General features: G+C 43.7%; 1 protein-coding gene across 3 annotated transcripts; it reads right to left on the reverse strand.

Moving 5' to 3' along the window:
* Positions 1 to 319: 319 nt before the first annotated feature.
* On the reverse strand, positions 320 to 16,533 carry LOC120935747 (serine/threonine-protein phosphatase PGAM5, mitochondrial-like). Of its 3 annotated transcripts, none has more exons than XM_040347807.1 (6): positions 16,288 to 16,533; positions 13,427 to 13,605; positions 10,809 to 10,934; positions 8,744 to 8,832; positions 8,514 to 8,647; positions 320 to 1,774 (listed from the first exon to the last, which is right to left on the reverse strand). In XM_040347807.1, the coding sequence occupies exons 1-6, from the start codon at positions 16,440 to 16,442 to the stop codon at positions 1,624 to 1,626; spliced, it is 834 nt and encodes a 277-aa protein (XP_040203741.1). In that variant the 5' UTR covers positions 16,443 to 16,533; the 3' UTR covers positions 320 to 1,623. The 3 variants fall into 3 exon arrangements, with proteins under 3 accessions (XP_040203741.1, XP_040203744.1, XP_040203747.1); XM_040347810.1 differs by having other exon boundaries at positions 8,514 to 8,644; positions 16,288 to 16,532; XM_040347813.1 differs by lacking the exon at positions 16,288 to 16,533 and adding an exon at positions 16,074 to 16,229.
* Positions 16,534 to 23,873: the final 7,340 nt, after the last annotated feature.

Raw genomic sequence — 23,873 nt, forward strand, 5'->3', positions numbered from 1 at the left:
AACTGGAAGGTGGCTGAACAAAAAAAAAAAAAAAATGCTGTACCGATTTCTTCATCTACACATTTGAGGTGGATTTGGGAATCCTCGCTGTGTCATTTTATTCTGACAGCAGGACTCCAATGCCATCAAAATACACAGATTCAGTGCTGCAGATCAAAAGTTGCATGTGCAGTAACAGCTCTGCCACATCATGGTGCTAATTCATTCTACATTTTCATATAGAACAGGTATTAAGATTGCAAGCTTTCATTCAAATTAACCTTTCATGCAATGTTTACATAAAATTTAGCTTATGAGATATTAAACAAAACACAGCATAGTAACTATAACATTTTAATTAAATAAATGCATAAACTACAGTCATTTAATAACCTGTCAGATACTTGCAAGCGCTTGGTAAAAATAAAAAAAGGAAAGGGATCCTCGTAGTCTTCCATTTATTTAAGAAAAAAAAATTGCTGGGCTCCCCGGTTTTTATGTAATTTCCATAGTTTTTTACATGTACTGATATGACCTGAGAGAAAATGGTCATAGACATACACGATATAGGAACTTCTAGACTTGTTGAGTAACTCTTGGCAAGCTCACAGAAAATGTGCAAAGAGTTGTAACCCCAAAACAACAAGTAAGCACACTGTCCTTCATGATTTGATACATTATATGCTGGTATAGTTTACTGTACTTTGCTTATCACTATTGTCTTTAGCACTATTTTTTCACCAAAATATTTGGTAGGTTAAGCCCAAACAATTTTTTTTTATTTTTTTAGGTTTAGAGCAGTGAAAGGTTTAGAACCTTTGTCAGGTTTATATTACCGGCTGCGTGTTCTCTGAGATTGACCCTCTCTACAAGTCATGAAAACATGTGCCAGAACATGATGTAAAGTACAATATTTTACAGTCATCACCGTAACAGTACTAGAGAACAAATCTTCAATGGCAATAGCTGTTCCACAGACAACAAACAGGCTCTCCCTGTACTGGAGCGATCGCCTACCGCTGTTGCATTTCATGAACAGGAAGTAAAGTTAAATCTCCCTACTCAGATATATTTAAAAAATAAATAAAAAGTTTTAACTAATAATACTTTATTCAAAGCTTTTTTAAAAAAAAAAATTGATATTAACCGTAAATATCATCCCTGAATTTATTTTCTTGAACCTGAAAAATCCCATCTTGCAAAAAGCATCTGTGATCACTAAATTGTACACATAAATATACATTTATATTGTAAAAAAAGAATAATAATTAGGAATAAAGTCATTATGAACAACACAACAGGTACTAATACTACTTTTCCCTTCTGTATTACAGCCTGCACAGTAGATGGCCACCTGTGCCATACTTCTCTTTCAAAACTGAAAGCCCAAAGTGGTCAGCATCCTATCTGCTGTAAGCAGATGTGCTTGATATCCTGAAGATGCAAAATGCAAATAACATACCCTCCAAACAAAACCAATACAATGATTTTTACAACAGTATCCAATCTTGTTAAAAATGTGTGAATCACAGAAGAAGGCACAGAAAGTGTGCGTGCTGGTCACATTAAATGCAGCGTCAGATTATCCAGGTATCTTCAGGGCAGGCAGTGATGGAGCTGCATGGTGCAACAAGCTGTGGGCACTCACGTCCGGGTAATTTTCTCAGGTGGCATGAAGCCAGAGTCACCAAGCAGCCTCAGACAGACATTACCAGTGGGGCGGATAACCAAGTAGCTGATGCTCCCATTGTTGAGTGACATACGGAGCCAGGCTTCAGGAGGGATCTGCAATGCTCTGTGAAAAAAAGACAATCATGTCAAAAACAGGAACATATTCTTCTTACTTATGAGGATATGGGCTGCTGCCCTTTTCTACTCTACACTATGGAGTATACCTATTAAAGTTTTTACTCAAGATTCACAAATTTTTCAAAGGCTTCGATAAGAAAAATGGGTGAATCTTGGGTGAAAACATTAATAAATAGACCCCTTATATGACCAGGCAAGCTTAGCTTGAGCTTAAAGTGATTGTAAAGTCTGTTATTTTTAAAGAAAAAAACAAAACAAAACACGTAGCAGTCGTGGTGGGAACAATCGTGAATTCCAGACTGGACTATGCAAATGCCCTTTACCTCGGACTCCCAAAGTACCAAATCTCTCGTCTGCAAGTCGTACAGAATACGGCCGCCAGACTTGTGACTGGGAAAAAAAAATGGGAATCAATCTCACCTTCGTTGAGAACCCTTCACTGGCTGCCAGTAAAAGACAGAATTGCATTTAAAGCACTCTGCCTGACACATAAGTGCATCCATGGGAAGGCTCCGCAATATCTTTGCGACAAGATAGAACCTCACAATTCGAATCGCGTTCTGCGATCCACCGACCAAAATCTGGTCAGGGTACCAAAAACCAAATACAAGTCCAAAGGAGAAAGAAGGTTTGCTTTTCAGGGTCCTAGACTATGGAACGCTTTACCAACCAGCATTCGGTTGGAGGAAAACCACCTGACTTTCAGAAGACGAATCAAAACTCTGCTCTTTTGATGACATGAGACACGAACAACTAGCGCCCAGAAGCGATTCAGTTCGCATGCGCCGCGCTTTATAAGTTTTTCATTCATTCATTCATTCATTACCTGCTCTGTGCAGTGGTTTTACACAGAGAAGCCCAGATCCTCCTCTTCTGGATCCCCTCTTTGGTGCTTTCAGCCCCTCCCTCCTGTTGAGTGTCCCCACAGCAAGCAGCTTGCTATTGGGGCACCCGAGCTGAGCCACAGCTCTGTGTGTCCATTCAGACATGGAACCACAGTTCAGCCCTACCCCTCTCCTGGTTGGCTAATTGACTGACAGCAGCAGAAGCCTAAAAATAACGCAAAACACAGCCATTAATGTCTAAACTGCTGGCAACAAATGTGAGTATGCTCCTAAGTGAAAATGTCCAAATTGGGCCCAATTAACCATTTTCCCTCCCCGGTGTCATGTGACTCGTTAGTGTTACAAGGTCTCAAGTGTGTTAAATTTGGTGTTATCGTTCTGACTCTCTCATACTGGTCACTGGAAGTTCAACATGGCACCTCATGGCAAAGAACTCTCAGGATCTGAAAAAAATAATTGTTGCTCTACATAAAGATGGCCTAGGCTATAAGAAGATTGCCAAGACCCTGAAGGGTTAAGGCAGTGCTGGGAAATAATGGTGGTCACACAAAATATTGACGCTTTAGGCCTTAATTTGGACATTTTCACTTAGGAGTGGACTCACTGTTGCCAGTGGTTTAGACATTAATGGCTGTGTTTTGAGTTATTTTGAGGGGACAGCAAATTTACACTGTTATACAAGCTGTACACTTACTACTTGAAAAAATGTAATAAAATATATTTATATATATTTTGTGAGGGTTGTACTCACTTTTGTGAGATACTGTATTAGGGGAGCTGCAGCACACAGGTTTTTTATTTGAATGCATATTCATTAAGATAAAAAACCTTCTGCCTTTACAACCGCTTTAAGTCAATACATTTCCCATGATCCTGTGCTTACATTGCTAGTGTTGATTTGACAGTACACTAGGTGGTGAAGTTAATTCATACTCCTTTCTGTGAAACTTGAAAGTAGTACTTCTTCCTATAATTTATTCTCAGATGTGCAAATGTTAACAGATTCAGGTTAGTCTGTTCACAGAAAGACAGGTCACTTGAACCCAGGGCGTTTTATAAAAAAGTGTGTATTCAAACATGGTTAGGGTAATAAAAAAAAATAAAAAAAAGCCTCATGCTAGCAGGTTGTGCAATCCTATATGGTCTTCCATTATACATTATATTAGTCTAGTTAGAGCATATTTAAACTCAAAAACGTAATATATTGCAGCTTATTAGTTCTTACATTAGCTCATTTGTCACCTTATCCACCAGTAGAGGCTGAACTTTACATTAAAGCAGGCCTTAAGGGTTACTCGCCACCAGTGCCCTACCCTGCGCCACCCCTAAACAGGCCCTCAAATTATCTCATGAAATGACACTTAAATGTTTTATGCAGAATTAAGTTACAAAAATAAATATTAACAACTTTATCAGTGCAGCTTCACCTGTGCCGCCTTTACAGCCACACCTGGACAGAGGAATGCATGAAGAGGATAGCCCCCCACGATCACAAAGGATAGCACGCTGTTACAGCTTACATTACAATTGTCTCCGCTCGACACAGCCCAGCCTCCTCCTGACCTGCGCCTGTGATAGACAGAACGCCGGACCAATGCAGGGATGCGTTTTGTCTATCACAGGCGCAGGTCAGGAGGAGGCGGGGCTGTGTTGAGCAAAGCGGAGACAATTGTAATGCAAGCTGTAACAGCGCACTATCCCGCGGCTCTCCTCTTCCTCATGCTCTTCTCCCCCCGGGGCGATCGATGGGAGAACGTCTCCCGATTAACCCCAGATGCCGGCTGTGCCGCCCCCCCCCCCCCAGGCAGCCCAGCTCGCAAGCACTCATTTTCCACTCACAAAATGCAAGTGGAAAATTTGAGGGCTGCATTAAAGTACAAGAATTCATTAAACAATGTTTATCAATCCAAATCAGGAATTTTTCCTTTCTTGTAAATTTCATATCTTGCAGTACAGTACAGGACACATGCAACTTATGCATACACCACGATTTATAAGCTTGCATCTTCAGGTGAGCTTGAGGACACACCCCCTTAAGTACCTCACCCTACTCCATGAGTTTTGTAGTAAGCAATGCAGAGTACCAAGGAAAATTTAGGCTGCATTCACATCTAGGCGGACGAAATCGCGGCGTTTTGTCGCCGCAAATCGCGGTAAAAATAGCGGCGTTTTGTACCGCGATTTGCGGCGACAAAACGCCGGTATTGTCCGCCTAGATGTGCCCCAAGATGACCCCCTCTATGGAGATGATTCCCATCTCCTAGCCGAACGCTCGAAGACGCCTGAAAAAAAGGTCCGGGACCTTTTTTCACGCGGCAGGCGACAGGCGTTCGGCGTGGAGATGTGAACCATCTCCATAGAGGGACATCTGTTTTCAGCCCTCTGGCGGCAGCGGCGTAGCGCTACAGGCGTAAAAACGCCTAGGTGTGAATGCAGCCTAAGGGAGAGGCTTGTGGAATTTACAGACAAGTCAAAATTCCTTATCCTAATTGTACAGTACAGGACACAGACAACTTATTCATGCACCATGGGATGTGCTTAAGCAATCAATAGAAAGGATGGGCAACAACAACTAGGCAAACGTAACTGTGCCAACAGGCCCAAAAAACAACAGGGGTTAAACACGGAAGTTCAGAGTGCCGCTGCAAGAACCTTGCGACCGAAAGTTGCATCTGCACAAGACTGGACATCAACATGGTCAAACTTTTAGAAAGTATGAACAGAAGACATGGACCAAAATTCGTCCAGTTCAGCAGGGACCGACTCAATTTCAATCCATGTATGGGCTTGCTGGTTGTACACAAGTTGATCAGACAACTTGTGCAATACAAGTCTGTCATGTTTTTTGAACGCTCAGTGCTGCAGAATACAATAGCACAGTGGGAGCGATTCATACATTCGAGGTACATTTTTTCGGCCAACCCACTGGTTGAATGAAAAAAAAATATTAGTGTATGGCCAGCCTTGGGCAACAGAGGTTTGGTACCTAAAGACACTGGGTTTCTCCAACAGATCTGGTAGAGTTGGCACATAATACAGTTTGTTTGATAAAGAGCTTAGGCTCTTGTAAGCAAGTTTCTTATCCAAAATGCAATGGTGGATTTTGAAGCAGGGTGCCCCTGTAAGGTCCAGAGGAAAGAACAAACAGGGAATCCATTTGTCTAATGAAAGCAATTGTTTTTTTTTTTTAAAAGGTACACTCTAATGGCAATGGGGTGGGAGAAAAATCTCCTACAGCTTCCTCCAACACTGCCTTAAAATCTTCTTTATTCCCCCAATTCTGCGTCCTCTAGGACAGATATCAGGGTTGGGCTCTGTTTGGGAAGAGCTGAGGCTCTTCTGAGTTCTGGGCAAGGATGGCTGTACTAACCGGTTGTTGCATATGTGCAGCAGCAAAAGGGAGGGCTTTAATGTGCACAAGCCGCATATATGTGTTACCCAGTGGCTGATATTTCTGTACTGACAGCATGCTTACTGCACATTCCCAGCACAGAGACTGAGCTGTCAGACAGCTCTTGGTCCCACACCCCACTAGTGATCGGCAGCTGGTGGGACTGGCTCCCTATCATGAGACTAATGGGACAGCAATCACAATGGTACCATGATCACAGATACTTCCCGCCAGAACCTTTTAAAAGTATGCCAGGTTGGGCAGGACAGGATTAAGGCCATAATCTGTCCAAGAAATTGTGACATAGTTGCAGAAAATTCTACTTTTGTCAGATAGGCTGCTCGTTGCCTGCCTGAAATAGAGCTAGAATCAAATGCTGAGACCAGTGCTGTGCTGGCATTCGGCAGAGAAAATGTTTGCCTGCTATATAGAATTGGCTCCCTTTTGCCTGTCCACCATAGCTAAAAGGGTAGTCCCCTGTGTGGTTTTCACAAGAGTAGAGTGCAGGAGATCAAGTAAGTCTGTCTAGAAGGAATGAACGATAACCCAGGTGTAGACCATCTTGCAACGAATCCTCTAGACCAGGCATAAGCAATTAGCGGACCTCCAGATGTTGCAAAACTACAAGTCCCATCATGCCTCTGTCTCTGGATGTCATGCTTGTAGCTGTCAGAGTCTTGCAATGGCTCATGGGATTTGTAGTTCTGCAACAGCTGGAGGTCCGCTAATTGCATATCCCTGCTCTAGACGAAAGGAGGGGAGGAAGGGTCTGGGTACCTTATACGGGCTCTTGGGAAAGTGCAACCAGTGATGTAACACCTTGTAATCTACTTGACAGAGCTCTGAGTGGCTGAATTCCAGCACCAAGTATGGAATGTATTTAATTCACAGTGCAAACTTTTAAAAATAGCTGTTTTACACAGTAATGGTCAAAGGCACAGTGTGACCCTGTCTTACCTATCCACAACACTGGACTGTACATAAAGTCCAGGCTTTGCTGGTCTTGGTGAGCCAAAGGTGAGCACCCTATGCAGGATTTAGAGCCTAAAGCAAATATTACAGGCCTCCCCAGAAAAAAAGATAGAATAGTGAAGTCGGGTAGGAGACGAGGTCCATCACCTTCAGTGATTAAGCAAAAAAACTGAGGCTCTTACAGATGGGGGTAGGGTTTGAGGGGGGCACCCAAGAGGGGCATGTCATCAAAAGCTTGCCAGTATCAAATCACCTGAAGATATGAGCATATAACCCATAGTAGATTAATATGTTGTTGGTGACCTGTACTGTACAATTAAGATAAGCTGTTTTAATACAGTACAGCAGCCAGGCACCAATGAGGATGATTTTTTTGTTCAAACAGAGACTGGAGACTTCATAAACTAGGCCAAAATGTACATTGAGGCCGATTTACTAAAGAGGAGAATGTTCTCACAATAAATTACGTGAATATAAATTCCTGTTTACTTATTTTGTCTGCACGATTCCATAACTGAAGTAAATATTTGCAGAATTTATTGCGTAAACATTCTCAACTTATGTTAGGCCCCTTTCACACTTGTGACCTCAAAGTCACACGACTTGAAGCAATGCCTGTGTAATCTTGAGGTCTATAGATCTTAAAGCGGATGTGCCACTAAAACAATATATTAAAAGCTAGCAGCTACAAATACTGCAGCTGCTGACTTTTAATATAAGGACACTTACCTGTCCTGGAGTCCAGCGGTGATCGCAGCAGAGGATGAGCCGATCGCTCGTCACCCTGCTGCTCCCCCCTCCATCCACGGTGAGGGAACCAGGAAGTGAAGCGCTGCGGCTTCACTGCCCGGTTCCCTACGGCGCATGCGCGAGTCGCGCTGCGCCCGCCGATTGGCTCACACGCTGTGTGCTGGGAGCCGAGTGTTCCCAGCACACAACGGGCGACAGACGGGATGTGACGGAATGCCCGTCTTTCGCCCGTAGCGTGTGGCCGGAAGTGGGTGCAAATACCTGTCTTTAGACAGGTGTCTGCACCCCCCTCCCCCCTGAAAGGTGTCAAATGTGACACCGGAGGGGGGGAGGGTTCCGATCAGCGGGACTCCACTTTAGGGTGGAGGACCGCTTTAAGTCGCATTAAAGTCAGACCAAAGTGGTGCAGGACTACTTTGAAGTCACACAGATATGAATGGTACTCATTGAAAATCATGGGGTACAACTTATCATGCGACTTTGCAGTTCCAAGTCCCACAAGTGTGAAACAGGCCTTAGCCTTGTTTTGTTGGCTTCTGTATAATTACAACATGGCGTTATTATAATATTTTACAGTTACACACATTACAACTTGTGCTTCTCCAGTATTTTACTATTCTTCACTAATGCATTAAACAGTTGGTCCGATGTATTATTGCAACTTTGTACTTGGATTATTCAGGCAAACCAACAGCTTATCCTAAGACTGAAAAGACAATTTTAAAGTCTACTGGGCACTAATGGGATAAATGGAGGATGAGTCTCACCTGCAGACCATGTACCGGATCACATTGGCATGGCAGACAATAATCTCATAACTGTCCTCTTCTTGCTTAGGGTCAGCTCGGTGAATAAGATTCCTGAATGCAGCCTCAATGCGTGCCCCATCTTCATAATACTGCTGGAGATAGTTTTCTGATCAGAAGCCATACAAACTGTACACCGTTATTTATATTACATAACATAGGTTGTTGCATGTATAGTAAACTCTTCTGACCTCTACGTCTGGTTTCCAGTGGCACACAGGGGGATCTGGTCGGATAGGAGCTCCTTCACGAAGCAAATCAGAGCTAGATTTTTTCACACCTGAAGTAAGGGGAAAAGGTACAACAGAGTAAGATCCCTATCAATGGTTAAAAGGAGAAGTAAAAGTTTTTTTGCAGATTCATACTTACCTAGGTGGATGCAGCGTCGCTCCAATGCTGCATATTTCTCTCGGAGGCTCTGCACTGAGAACTGAGCATCGACAATCACTTGGTTTTCAGAGCTCTAAGAGCAGAGAGCTGCAGACTGTCAGTCACAGCTCTCTTCTCCCTCCCGCTTATTGGAGCGCTGGGATGTGGAGGGGGCAGGGGGGGCCAGCTCAGGCTCTCAACTGATCACTGAGAGGCTGAGCCGGTGTCAGCCCAGGAACCTGGCGGATCCAAACTTGATGAATAAGCGATGGCTGGACTGACATCCGTTAATGGTTGCAGAGAGCGGACTTCAGCCCACTCTCTGCTGAAAACGGGTCACAGGAGTGCAAAATGGACTCCACTCCTGTGATCCATAGGCGAAGCCCAGTCAAACAAGCTTTGGCTGGACTTCTCCTTTAACTAGGCAATGCACGATTTCTGTCTAGGAACTGCAACACAAGGGACATACAAGTTTCTAGAATGATGGAAAGAAACTGGAAGAATGACAACTAACTGGCTGGGAAATCTAATGTTAAGGGCATGCGCTAACAGGCTTTTGTTAGCATCAAGCAGGTTTTAAATTCCCTTACAAATTTATGGCAATACAAAACCCATTTGAGGAAGGTCAGGAGGGGGTAACTGTAGGTCAGTTGCATCTGTCATTAATTCTGAATTATCTTAAAGAGAAACTGCAGTCTGCTCACATAATTTGTAATAAAAACATTTTTGCCATTCTGAAGCTTCCCTCCAACTACTTTGCATATTATTTTATATACAGTTGTGCTCATAAGTTTACATACCCTGGCAGAATTTATAATTTCTTGGCCATTTTTCAGAGAATATGAATAACAAAAACGTTTCTTTTACTCATGGTTAGTGTTTGGCTGAAGCCATTTATTATCAATCAACTGTGTTTACTCTTTTTAAATCATAATGACAACAGAAACTACCCAAACGACCCTGATCGAAAGTTGACATACCCCAGTTCTTAATACCGCCCCCTTTAACATCAATGAAAGCTTGAAGTAATTTGTGAATGAGGCTCTTTATCTTCTCAGATGGTAAAGCTGCCCATTCCTCTTGGCAAAAAGCATCCAGTTCCTGCCTAGGCGAATGACCAGACAAGAAACAGGAAGTGGGCTGTATAAGGTACTTAAAGCGGAGGTTCACCCTATAAACAAAAAAAATAAAAAATTTCTTCTAGCATAAAATTAGGCATAGTAGCGCAAGCTACAGTATGCCTGTCTTGATTTTTTTAGCTTGGTACTCACAGTGCAATCCTACATTGAAGATACCGACTCCCCGCGGGGAATGGGTGTTCCTATCCAGACGGAGGATGATTGATGGCCGGCCCTGGCACGTCACGCTTCTCCGGAAATAGCCGAAATAGGCTTGGCTCTTCACGGCGCCTGCGCATAGTCTGTGCGCAGGCGCCGTATAGCGCCGTGAAGAGCCGAGACCTACTCCGGCTGTCTTCGGGGAGCGTGACGTGCCAGAGCCGGCCGTCAATCATCCTCCGTCTGGATAGGAACGCCCATTCCCCGCGGGGAGTCGGAATCTTCTATACAGGATTGCACTGTGAGTACCGCGCTAAAAAAAATCAAGACAGGCATACTGTAGCTCGCGCTACTATGCCTTAATTTATGCTAAAATGTTGCTATGGAGGGTGAACCACCGCTTTAATGGCAGAAAAAAAAAAAAAAAAAAAGTTTTACTATCCAAAAAGGTAAAACAAGGGCAGAAAATGTAATGGATGGAAAGTTGAAAAAAATTTACTAAAGGTCCGTTTTAATCTGATGGCAGAGACACAAGCCCAAATCCCATCAACAAGATCTAACTGCTCCCACTTGAGTGGGTATGGGCAGGCTTACTGTAAAGCAACCTTACCTGGAAAAAATTTGCTTATAATTTCAGTTGTCTCTTTAGCTCTGGTCATAGATGAATGTACAATATGAGTGTATTTCAATCCTAGACTTGCCAGACGCCGCGCAGTTAGCTCTGCTTGCTCACGACCTTCAAAACAAATAACAAATTAATTTAATTCACTTTATAGCTAAAGCTGGCCATAGAAGGTTCCTGCTGAACTTCCTGAGATTCAAACCATGTATGGGGTATAATAGGGGGTACAATAGGGGTATAATAATAAAAATAAAAAAACATGTATAGGCAGGCATGTACCAAACTGATCGATCAACTTGGGTACACAACCAGCCTGACAGATTTTACAATGGCACGGTGGGAGGGATTCCTCTGTCAGCACTGTCTGATGGGGGAATCAAGATGTGGTTGCAAGGTTACAATCTTTGTTTTATTTTTACACAAAGCATAACAGTTGGAAAAATATATAAAAGGTGGCGCTAAGCATATACAAGTGAATATACAGTATATATCATCAACCAAAATCATGAACATATTTCACTGCAAAAAAAAAAAACACATATATTGTTGAACATATATCAAGCTAAAAAGTCCATTAGTAACAGTGTTCCCAACACCAAAAAATGCTTTTAAATTAAAAGGGTTGTAAAGGTAAAAAAAAAAATCCCTAAATAGCTTCCTTTACCAGAGGCGATTAAGTTCGCATGTGCTGCGCTATATAAGTTTTCATTCATTCATTCATTAGTGTAGTCCTCCTTCACTTACCATATCCTTCGATTTTGCTTTTAAATGTCCTTATTTCTTCTTATTTATATGGAGACCTCTCAGTAACAAAGATAACATAAAATTAAAGTACACACCTGGCCCTGGGACACGCTTGTTGGTGCATCTACTGCAAGCGGTCTACATTGAAATTACCCCCACTGCTGGTATCTCCTAACCAGTCACTTCCAGCTTTGTATACGGCGTCTCTGTAATAGTTGCCGCCCACTACCAGATAGGTCTCAGGGCCTTAAACTTCTAATACCTTTATACAGTCACCATTGGTCCTCTTTGTGCTGGGGCACCTCTACTATCTTAAACCTTGTGTGAGATTTTTTTCTCCACGTTGGATTTACGCTCCTCCAACGAGTGGATTTCTTGTGCACAGACTAATATCTCCTGACGAAGCTACCACAGTAGCGAAACTAGTAGAGATCCTGATCTATATGACCCCCTCCGCTTCATCGCTACCCTCAGATTAGGGTTCCATACCATCTCGATGATGTGTTGGCTGGTCGTATAATCTATCTGTTTTACATTACTACTGATGTCTTTTTTTTAAATTGTGTATTCCCTATTTTTCTTGATGTTACTTTCAATAAATTGAATCTTTTTTACTTTTACTACACTCTCCTGTTTAACTTACTTACCTAGTACCGATATAGCCCCCCCGCCCCTACTTACCTCCCTGGCTTTTTTTGGGCCTCTGGGGTCCCAACAAACCCTATCTCTATTCAAACTTATTTCTTCTGAGAAATCATCACTTCCTGTTTTTCTGCCTGTAACTCCAAATAGTAATGCAAGGCTTTCTCCCTGGTGTGGAGAAAGCCTCTTGAGGGGGGAGGGGGCGAGCAGGCAAGTCAGGACACTCTCTACTTTGCAGATAGAGAAAGGAGCGGTGTGTTAGTGGCCGTCCTGACACTCTTGCTCGCCCCCTCAAGAGTCTTTCTCCACACCAGGGAGAAAGCCTTGCATTACTGTGTGTAGTTACAGACAGAAGAACAGGAAGTAAGGATTTCTCAGAAGAAATAAGGACATTTAAAAGCAAAATCGAAGGATGAGGTAAGTGAAGGAGGACTGCACCAAGGTAAAAGGAAGCTATTTAGGGAATTTTTTTTTTTACCTTTACAACCCCTTTAAGCTTCTAGTTCTTCCACCACAGGTGGTCAATGGAAAGGTGGCAACTCGCCACAGGTGTTTGACCACTTTTTGAGGTAGGTCAAGTTGCGCATTTGGAGTAACAAATCGATTCCCACTGCCCACACCACTCCGCTCTGCTCCAATGGACCCTAGGACATAAAAATGGACTCCACGGGAGATGAGAGAGAAAGTCTCAGTGTAGTATATTTAATAAAATTTAAAAGCAATGACAAAATAGTAGGTTGCACTCGCATGTAAAAGTGCCTGCCTGGCACTAGGGAAAACAGCCTGAGTGGATCTGGCTAGTTCCTAACACAGTAGCATGCATTTATTTCCGCGTTCCGTTCGTAGGGGTAAATCCTGGCGTGTGGTGACAAATCAGGACCCGGAAGTGGCGAATCCCCTGCTTCGCCCAGGACGCGGAATGCACGCTACTGCGTTAGGAACCAGCCAGATCCGCACACGCTGTTTTCCCTAGTGCCAGGCCGACACTTTTACATGCAAGTGCAACCTACTACATTGTCATTGCTTTTAAATATTATTAAATATACTACACTATGAGACTTTCTCTCTCGTCTCCCGTGGAGTCCATTTTTATGTCCTAGCTTCATCCAGGGGGTCAATTGCTGATTTTTACATGCATGTGAAAAATGTCTGAATTGGTCAGGACAGCAAGCGGTTAACATGATCTGGACATTAACAAGTAAATGTTTAGGGATATGTACCAAGTGATGTAAGAACTCTTTCCTCATCCGTCTTTCCATCGAGTCTATACTGTGAATGTCGTATAAGAAAGATGTGCCTAGTGGCTTTAGCTTTGTGCTTAGTCAGTTTTGCATTCAACTCTTCCTCTCCCGTTTCTCCATTAATCTTTTGTAGGTTCACCATTGACATCGGTTCCCGACTACAAAACAAAATAAGAGGACTAAATTATTTGAGATATATAAGAAAGTATCGGGAGTAGACAAGACTCCAAGTATAGAGATTTCATTGTTATCTCTGATGACAGAATCAATAAAAAATATTAAAACAAATATTCTTTACCACATGACAACGGGAGCCAGAACAATAATAGCTCGGAAAGCGTGGAAAAAAACTAAAAGTCCTACAACAACAGAATGGATATGTGAAATACAATATATGGAAAATCAAATAAGAGAAGAAGGATATATAAAGAATCAAATGCCAGGATTATGGCAAAAATGGGATGAATTTCGGTCCTCGACGAATATGATAGAATATCTACAAACGGAAAACAATGGGTAACCCCGTATGGGGATATAAAATGAAAGAAGAGGAAATAGGGAGACATTTTATAGAATTACATTTATTTTTTTTGGGTATGAATGGGTATAGTAGAGATGAAGATTATGTGTGAGTGAATGATGTAGTTATTTATGAATAGAGAAGTTAGATACTAATCAAGGTTCTTTTTTAATGTATAACAAGAAGAAACAAATGTATATTGTAATGAACCTTGTATAATTGTAAATTAGGGCTGTTACTGATAAAAACAATTCTGTTCGATTAATCTTTTTTTTTTTTTTATCGATTAATCGACTAATTTCGATTAATTATAACGCACATACAGATCCAACTACATTTAGCTGATCTCCTTGCAGGCTGATTCCCAGTGCAGCTACCAACCACTGGAAAAATGGATAGCAGGATACAAAAAACACACAAAGGCAGCGCTCGATGGGAATAGCATTAAAACTTTTATAGTCTTCAAGTAGGTAACCAAATTAATATTGCACTGGAGATAAAATCGATGTAGCTACATAAACTGTAAAAATGGTGCGAGTAATACCAAACGGTAGCAAAAGCAGTCATAAAAACATGTAGCTAAGTATGATACTGGTATAAAAATGTGTACAACGATACCACTGCTGAATCCAGATGAGGAGAGGTTAACATCAGTCCGTCGGCATGTAGATGTCCCATGAAGGGAACTATCACAACTCCCAATGGATGGTTGTAGAATCCCAGGTTGATAGAGGGAAGTGATAGAGGGAAGTGTAACAGCCCTTGCGTGTGGCAGATAGTAAGGTCCCGCCGGCAATGCAGATATGAAGGCACAGCAAAGGAGCCCTTCAGATGGACACGGCAAGCCCCGCCGGTGTCCGTGACGTTACTGGATCTCTGACGGAACTCCCTGAAGGCCCAGAAGCCGGCGGGGAGGTGAGTACCAATTAAAAGAATTTTAATCGATCAAAAAGATTTTGATCGATCAAAAAAAATTAAGATTAATCGATTAATTAAAAGTTAATTTGCACAGCCCTATTGTAAATATTTAGTATAAATGAATAAAGATAAATTGAAACACAAAGCAACATAAGAAACCAAAGATTACTATACATACTTCAACAAGAGTTGATGCAACCCTTTCCTTTTCTAAAGTTTATAGTAAAGGAGAAGTATAGCCAAAGCTCGTTTGGCCGTACTTCTCTATGGGTCACAGGAGTGCAGTTGGTTTTGCACTCCTTTGACCCATTTTCAGCAGAGAGCAGGCTGAAGTCCTCATGGATATCAGTCCAGGCACCGCATCAATAAAGTCTTGTTCCGTCAGGTGCGTGGACGGACACCCGCCTCAGGATCTCAGAGAGGGCCGCTCCACCCCCTCCACAGCTGAGCGAGGAGGGAGCAGAGAGCTGTTACTGACAGTCTGCAGCTCTCTGCTCATGGAGCTCTAAAAAATGAGTGATTGGCAGTGTTCGATCGCTCAGTTCTCAGTGTAGAGGCGCGGGTGACCGTTGATGCATCCACCTAAGTATGCATCAGAAAAAAAAAATTGTAAAACAACTCGCTGGTTCAATGTCACTCTACACAAACTTTGCTCCAGTCTGTTTACTGAGACGGTCATCAGCACGCCAACGCCTGGTGGTCATCAGCGCACCCCCTGACGCCAACACTTGGCGGTCATCAGCGCGCCCCCTGACGCCAACGCTTGGCGGTCATCAGCGCGCCCACTGACGCCAAAGCTTGGCGGTCATCAGCGCGCCCACTGACGCCAACGCTTGGCGGTCATCAGCGCGCCCACTGACGCCAACGCTTGGCGGTCATCAGCGCGCCCACTGACGCCAACGCTTGGCGGTCATCAGCGCGCCCACTGACGCCAACGCTTGGCGGTCATCAGCGCGCCCACTGACGCCAACGCTTGGTGGTTATCAGCGTGCCCACTGACGTCAATGCATTACTGCTTCTGCTAACACCAATGAGGGAGGTTATTAGATCAGTTACTGAAATCAATGCTGGAGGTTTGGATTGCAGCCACTGGCAACACTGATGGTGCAAAAAAAAAAATGCAGCAGGATGAACATTTTCAGGCGCTGAGGTGCGTTACAGGCCATCCAATTTAAACGGGCTGCCTACCTTGGCACCTCAGATGAAAATGCACTACTACAGCGGTCATCCAGAAGCATCAGCTGGTGAACATGAGGCCCTCATTTTTAGACTGACTACCAATAATCTGTGACTGCTTTCTAAGGAAAGGAAAAGATTAATAAAGCCGCAATATTAAGACTGAGAACATCTGCAGCTCACGCTACAACATCAAGCACCACGCATGCGCAAAACGCAGCCTCACCGGTCCCAATTGCGGTCCCATTTCGCGGTTGTTAACGGAGGTGTCAGACTATCGGGTTCGGATTTTCCTCCGTTTTTACCGACAGCCACAGCGGCCAGAAGCGCTGCTGTAGCAGCAGCCGATCCTCCAACTAGTAGAGCTCTGCGGAAAAACATCGTGAGGACACAGACCGAGGATCACACAATACAGGAACACCGTGCTCTCCCGGCCCCGCCCACCGCCTGTACAGCCGGCACAGATGCATTGTGGGAAGTGTAGTCTGTGTGGGAGACTTCAGAGCGGTGGTTATCATGTAGTGAGGCGTAGAAAGCACATAGCATTAGCAGCACACTACAGTATTCAGTCTGCAGCCATTCTGCTCTTGGTGACTGGAAAGGTACAGCTGAAGACAAGAGACTGGGGATGTTTTATTTGATAACGTTTTTTACCTTTACCACCAGTCCACTGGAAGGTTTTACCCCCACTCATGACCAGGACATTTTTTGCTGTTCAGCACTGTGCTCCTTAATATTAAAGTGCTAAAGTATATCAATATTAATCAGATTGATGCCTTCGTCCCATCAAAGTATTGTAAAGAAAAGGGAGGCAATGGAGAGCAGCATTCATTATTTACACACAGACATCATGAATTAGCGATTAAATGCAGGAGACCCACCAATAAAATGTGTATGTGTAGCACCCTCTAGTGCTCAGTTTGGAGTAGATAATGTAGTTGTGTTATGCCCTGTACACACGATCCGAAAATCATACAAAAAATACCGCTTTCCACGCGATCGTACGGTAATCGGATCGTTAGTACAGAGCTTTCGAGAGCCGATCATGACAGTTCATCTGATATTATTTTATCAGACATGCACGAAAAATTCTCGTACAATGCCAGATCGTACGTTTTTCATTTTAATCAGTACAGTTGTCGTCCGAAAATACAACACATGACATTACTTCAGATTTTGTTTTCCGTCATACGAGAATTTTCATGACTTTAGTAACCAATCCAATTTCTACTTGTGACTAGTCAGCGAAAAAAGTTGGACGATCTGTCATTAGTCTGGTAATTAGTTGGAGGTTACCGTAGGTCAGGCTGGTGTGCTCTACCGATATAATTGTTCTGTACTCTACATTGGCAATTTTGAATTGCTATAATAAGGCGCTAGACCAGGGGTCTCCACACTTTCTAAACAAAGGGCCAGTTAACTGTCCTTCAGACTTTAAGGGGCTGGACTGTGGCCATTAGGAATAGACATTGTTCTCTCATCAGTGGGAGGAATAGTGACCCATTGGTGAGGTCAGTGGGAGGAATACAGTAGTAACCCATCGGCAGGGCCGGACTTACCATTGGGCTTGACTGGGCTCAAGCCCATGGGCCCCGTCCACCCTTTTTTTAGGGGTCCCCAGGGGCCCCCCGGACGGCAACCCCCCCTTTTTTTTTTTTTTTTTATTAAAAAAAAGTTTTATTTTTATATATATATATATATATATATATATATATATATATATATATATATATATATATATTAGTGCTGTCAAGCGATTACAATTTCTAATCGCGATTAATCGCATTAATGTCATAGTTAACTCACGATTAATCGCGCGATTAAGGAGGTTCACCCTTTAAAACATTTTTTTTTGGGGTTTTCTTACTTATTTATTTATTTTATATAATATTAAATTGTGTTTTTTTATTTTTTTACATTTTGATCACTTTTATTGCTGTCACAAGGAATGTAAACATCCCTTGTGACAGCAATAGGTGGTGACAGGTACTCTTTATGGAGGGATCGGGGTCTAAAAGACCTCCAAGCCCTCCTTTGCACTTTAAAGTATTCAGATCGCCGAAAACGGCGATTCTGAATACTGTGTACTTTTTTAAATCCGGCGCCATTGGCAGCCGAGAAACCCGGAAGTGACGTCATGACGCCGCTTCCGTGGTTTCAATGCGGAGACTGAATCAAAGCCGTTTACGGCTTAGTGTCAGTCTCCGCCTGAACACAGAACGCGGCGGATGGAGGATCGGGTCTCCCGGTGGGACGGGAGGCCCGGTCAGAGCGGCGAAAGACGGCGGAAGGGGGGGGGATGTCCCCTCCCGCTCCTCCGGCTTTTAGCCGCATCGGTTGTTATGTTTGGATAGCCGATCGCCCGCTCTAAACAACGGTACCGGGATGATGCCTGCGGCTGCAGGCATCATCCCGGTATAACCCCCGAACGCCGAGGACGCATATATGCGTCCCGTCGGCGTGAAAGGGTTAAGAGGTACGTGCTGACAAAAAAAAAATGTTTTAAAGGGTGAACCTCGTTAATCGCGCGATAAAAAAATTGACGGCGTTAAAATGGGTTTGTGTTAACGCCATTAATAACGCGTTTAACTGACAGCACTAATTATATATATATATATATATATATATATATATATATATATATATATATATATATATTTTATTATTATTAAAGGGCCCAGAGGTCTCCAGGGCCCCCGGATGGCAACCCCCTTTTTTTTTTTTAGGGGTCCGGAGGTCCCCAGGAGCCCGGAGGCCCCCCGGGCCCTGGACGGCAACCCCCCTTTTTTTTATTTATTTTTTATTAAAAAAATGTTTTTTTTTATATATATATATTAGTGCTGTCAGTTAAACGCGTTATTAACGGCGTTAACACAAACCCATTTAAAGCCGCTCGGTTGTTATGCCGGAGGAGCGGGAGGGGACATCCCCCCCCCTCCCGCCGCCTTTCGCCGCTCTGACTGGGCCTCCCGTCCCACCGGGAGACCCGATCCTCCATCCGCCGCGTTCTGTGTTCAGGCGGAGACTGACACTAAGCCGTAAACGGCTTTGATTCAGTCTCCGCATTGAAACCACGGAAGCGGCGTCATGACGTCACTTCCGGGTTTCTCGGCTGCCAATGGCGCCGGATTTAAAAAAGTACACAGTATTCAGAATCGCCGTTTTCGGCGATCTGAATACTTTGAAGTGCAAAGGAGGGCTCAGAGGTCTTTTAGACCCCGATCCCTCCATAAAGAGTACCTGTCACCACCTATTGCTGTCACAAGGGATGTTTACATTCCTTGTGACAGCAATAAAAGTGATCAAAATGTAAAAAAATAAAAAAACACAATTTAATATTATAAAAAAAAAAATAAGAAAACAAAAAAAAAAATGTTTTAAAGGGTGAACCTCCTTAATCGCGCGATTAATCGTGAGTTAACTATGACATTAATGCGATTAATCGCGATTAGAAATTTTAATCGCTTGACAGCACTAATATATATTAATATATATATATATATATATATATATATATATATATATATATATATATATTATTAAAGGGCCCAGAGGTCTCCAGGGCCCCCGGATGGCAACCCCCCTTTTTTTTTTATATATTTATATATATTTATTTTTTATTAAAGCGGAGTTCCAACCACAATTAGCATTTTTTAAATGTATGTCCTTTCATCATACATTTTTATATTATAAATCCGGTCACTTACTATTTTACAATCCGCATAGATATTCAAAAAAGATAGTTTATAAAACTATGTCTACACCGTTGTCATTTTGCTTGTGGGCATTGTGAAGCCTACAAGCATTTACTTCCTGGAAGTCTTGGATGGGGAGTGATAATTGGACAGCGCACTGCATCCTGGGAAATGATGACACACATTTCCCAGGAGGGAGATGATGTCAGAATCCTAGGTGATTTCAAAGGCAGATTTCGTGGGACCGCACAGCAACAGGCATTTCAAGATGAGTAAAAACAATATTTTTTTTTTTTTTTTTACTTTTTTAGGTCTAATGAGCACAATAATGAAAAAAAAAATTTGGATGGAAACTCCACTTTAAAGGGCTCAGAGGTCCCCAGGGCCCCATGTGGCAACCCCCCCCCCCCTTTTTTATTTATTTTTATAAATGTTTATTTTTTTATTTTTGTTTATATATTTTTATTTTTTATTAAAAGGCCCAAAGGGGCCCAGAGGCCCCAGGGGCCCAGATGGCAACCTGCCTTTTTTTATGTATTTTTTATAAATGTTTAATTTTTATTTTTTTATTAAAGGGCCCAGAGGTTTCTTTTTATTAAAGGGCCCAGAGGTTTATTTTTTCTTTTTATTAAAGGGCCCAGATGTACCCAGGGCCCCGGATGGCTACCCCCTTTTTTATATATACAGTATAGACCAAAAGTTTGGACACACCTTCTCATTCAAAGAGTTTTCTTTATTTTCATGACTATGAAAATTGTAGATTCACACTGAAGGCATTAAAACTATGAATGAACACATGTGGAATTATACATAACAAAAAAGTGCGAAACAACTGAAAATATATTTCATATTCTAGGTTCTTCAAAGTAGCCACCTTTTGCAGCAGACACATCTCTAGAACTGGTAAGAGGAGACTGTGTGAATCAGGCAGCCCCCCCCGCTTCTCAATTTCAGGCGGCAGCCCCCCCCCCCCGGTTCTGCCTTATGCCTTAAGCTGTGTAAGGGCCGGGGTCCCAAAATTCCTGATGGCAGCCCTGCGCATACCTCCCAACACGCACGGATTCTGTGGGACTTTCCCGCACAGACAGCTTCTTCCCGCATTCCTGCGAAAGGGTTAATTTTCCCGCACTGCAAGAGGAGGCAGCACGGAAGCAGGAGGAACCGGAGCGGTGTGTGGAGGACTGTGGCTGCTGAAGGGAAGAAAGCCGACAGCTGGGCTAATGACAGTCTGTGGCCCCGACTGTCGGCACAGGTGAGAGGCACTCCCCCCCCCTCAACAACTGCAAAACCCCCCCAGGAGGAACCGGAGCGATGTGTGGATGTCTGCTTAAGGGAAGAGAGCCCACACATTCCGTGCACAGGTGAGAGGCACCCCCCCGCTCAACAAACTATGATCCACCCCCCCTCGCTCAACATCTTTGACCCCCCCCAATTCTCGGCTGAAGGGGGCCCCTTCAACACTCAAGCCCAGGGGCCCCCACCACCCTAAGTCCTGCCCTGCCCATCGGTGGTGTCATTGGAAGAAATAGTGACTCATGGGTGGTGTAAGTAGGAGAAATAGTGCGTTTCCCTGCAAAGGTAAAAGCATAATGGGCTACTATGCATCACTTACCTGAAACTGAAGCCTGCGATGTCCGATTTCCTCACCTCCACGAAGCGTCCATCTTTCACCCTCTTCCTTCCGGGTATCGCGGCTCCGGTGCTATGATTGGTCGGAGCCGCAATGACGTCACTCCCGTGTGGGAGCCGCCAGTCACAGCACAATTGCAGTTTCTAAAGTGCGCCTGCTCCGTAGACATTGGCACCCGTCTCTTGCAAATATCTCCTAAACCATGGAGGTTTAGGAGATATTTCGAGCACCTACAGGTAAGCCTTAATTCTAGGCTTACCTGCAGGTAAAAGTGGTTGTAAAGGGTCTACAACCACTTCAATACAGGACTTTAAAACCCACCTCCATACCGGGCCTATTCTGGCACCATCTGGTCACCAGTTATCTCTATGCTGCACATCCGGTGGACAGCAATCATCTCTACAGGCCCCAGATGGGACGGGAGAGCCCGGATAAGCACCGGATGGCGGCAGGAGGGGGGATGTCCCCTCTCGCCGCCTATAAGAACGATCAAGCGCCGCTATGATCATTCTTACGGTGCGCAGGATCGCCGCCGGAAGAAAATGATATCTGAATGATCCTCTAGGTCAGTGATGGCGAACCTTGGCACCCCAGATGTTTTGGAACTACATTTCCCATGATGCTCAGCTACTCTGAAGAGTGCATGAGCATCATGGGAAATGTAGTTCCAAAACATCTGGGGTGCCAAGGTTCGCCATCACTGCTCTAGGTGCAGGGATCATTCAGATATCCCCGCACAAAGTACAGGGTGTCATATGACGTCCCCTGGGATAACAGATCCCCTTTTTGGACGTTATATGACGGCGTACGATTTTAAAGTGGTTAAAGAAAACTGAAGGGTTGCTTATTCTGCCAGGTTGGGCATTTTGTCAGAACAGCAGCAAACTGTAATAATCTATTTATAGCAAGCTCCCACAACACACACACACACACACTTCTATCTCCCGTCTTGGAGAGCTTGTTAAAAGTTATCAAGGCTGATAACAGAGCTACCAAGCAGGAGAAAGCTACAGGACCCAGTGCTTTGGCAAGGGATAACACTACAGATATGTGCTCAGCTCAAATTTCGAAGTATCGGTACCGATACCGAGTATTTGTGCTAGTACTTGTACTCGCGCAAATACTCCCGATGCCTGATAGAATACTTTTTTTTTTTTCCCCCCCCCGAGTGCGGGTGGAGAGCGGAGCAGAGCAGTCCTCGTATGGGGGAGAGGAAAGCTGCTGCCGCCTTAGACAAAGCAAAGTCAATCCCCCCCCTCCCCCCGCCGCCATCTAGTTACTATGCGCTGGGGGAACACAACAGCTGTCATTTGCATTTGAATAGCTGTGTGTTTCCCCGCCGCGCCGTCATGTATAGCCCCTCCCCCTTGCCCGGGCACTTGATATGACGGGTGACCTGTCTATCAAAGTTTCTGGGCAAGGGGGAGGGGCTATACATGACGGCGCGGTGGGGAAACACACAGCTATTCAAATGCAAATGACAGCTGTTGTGTAACCCCAGCGCATAGTAACTAGATGTCGGCAGCGGCGGGGGGAGGGGGGGGGATTGACTTGGCTTTGACTTAGGGGACACAAGGCTGCATTAGGGACACAAGGCTGCATTAGGGACATGGCTGAATTGAGGAACACAAGGCTGCATTAGGGACATGGCTGAATTGAGGGACACAAGGCTGAATTGAGGGACATGGCTGAATTTAGGGACACATCAGTATCGGCGAGTACATGAAAAAAAAGTATCGGTACTTGTACTCGGTCCTAAAAAAAGTGGTATCGGGACAACCCTAGATTGTATGATTTTTTTTTTTTTTAAATATTGGTTGAACTTGTGTTTTTTCAGCTGAACTATGGTATGTATGTTTCACTTATGTAGCCAATATGACTATTTGTACTTCAAGTGAATAAATGAAAAACTTGTATAGCGCTACAAATGTGAACTGAATCGCCTTAAGGCGCTTGGTATCCATTTCCTTCTAATTTGGCCTTCAGAATAGGTGGGTTCCTGAAGTTTTTTCCTGAAGGCCTGGTGATTCATTTCCGTTTGGATATTGGTTGGTAATGCGTTCCACAGTCGAGGTCCTTGGACTGCAAATCTTCGTTCTCCTTTTGTCTTGTAACGGGCCTTGGGGATTTGAAGTAGATTTTGGTTAGTTGACCTGAGACCGCGATTGGGGTTCTGGTATTTTATTTTCTCACATAAATATTGGGGAGCGATTCCTTGAACACATTTGTACATCAGGCAGAGGGCCTTAAATGTGATCCGGTCCTTCACGGGCAGCCAGTGAAGGGATCTGAGGGAGGGCGTGATTGATTCCCAGGGCTTTTTTCCCCCTGGTATAATTCGTGCCGCCGTATTCTAGACAACTTGTAGACGAGCAACCTGGTATTTTGGAGGGTAAAGGGCGTTTGCATAGTCGAGCCTGGAGTAACACTTTTTATTTAAAATATTTGGTGGCATATTTACTATGGTTTCTCTTTTCCTTCATGGTG

The sequence above is a fragment of the Rana temporaria genome, chromosome 1, assembly GCF_905171775.1.
Source record: "Rana temporaria chromosome 1, aRanTem1.1, whole genome shotgun sequence".
In the NCBI taxonomy this organism is placed as follows: domain Eukaryota; kingdom Metazoa; phylum Chordata; class Amphibia; order Anura; family Ranidae; genus Rana; species Rana temporaria.

What these genes read in the sequence shown, in the direction of transcription:
- LOC120935747 (XM_040347807.1), bottom strand. Translation starts at nt 16,442, where the DNA reads ATGTTTTTCCGCAGAGCTCTACTAGTTGGAGGATCGGCTGCTGCTACA. An exon ending in TGGGACCGCAATTGGGACCG is followed by an intron (nt 13,606 to 16,287) that starts GTGAGGCTGCGT and finishes TTTGTTTTGTAG; the next exon opens with TCGGGAACCGATGTCAATGG. An exon ending in ATCCGGTACATGGTCTGCAG is followed by an intron (nt 1,775 to 8,513) that starts GTGAGACTCATC and finishes TTTTTTTCACAG; the next exon opens with AGCATTGCAGATCCCTCCTG.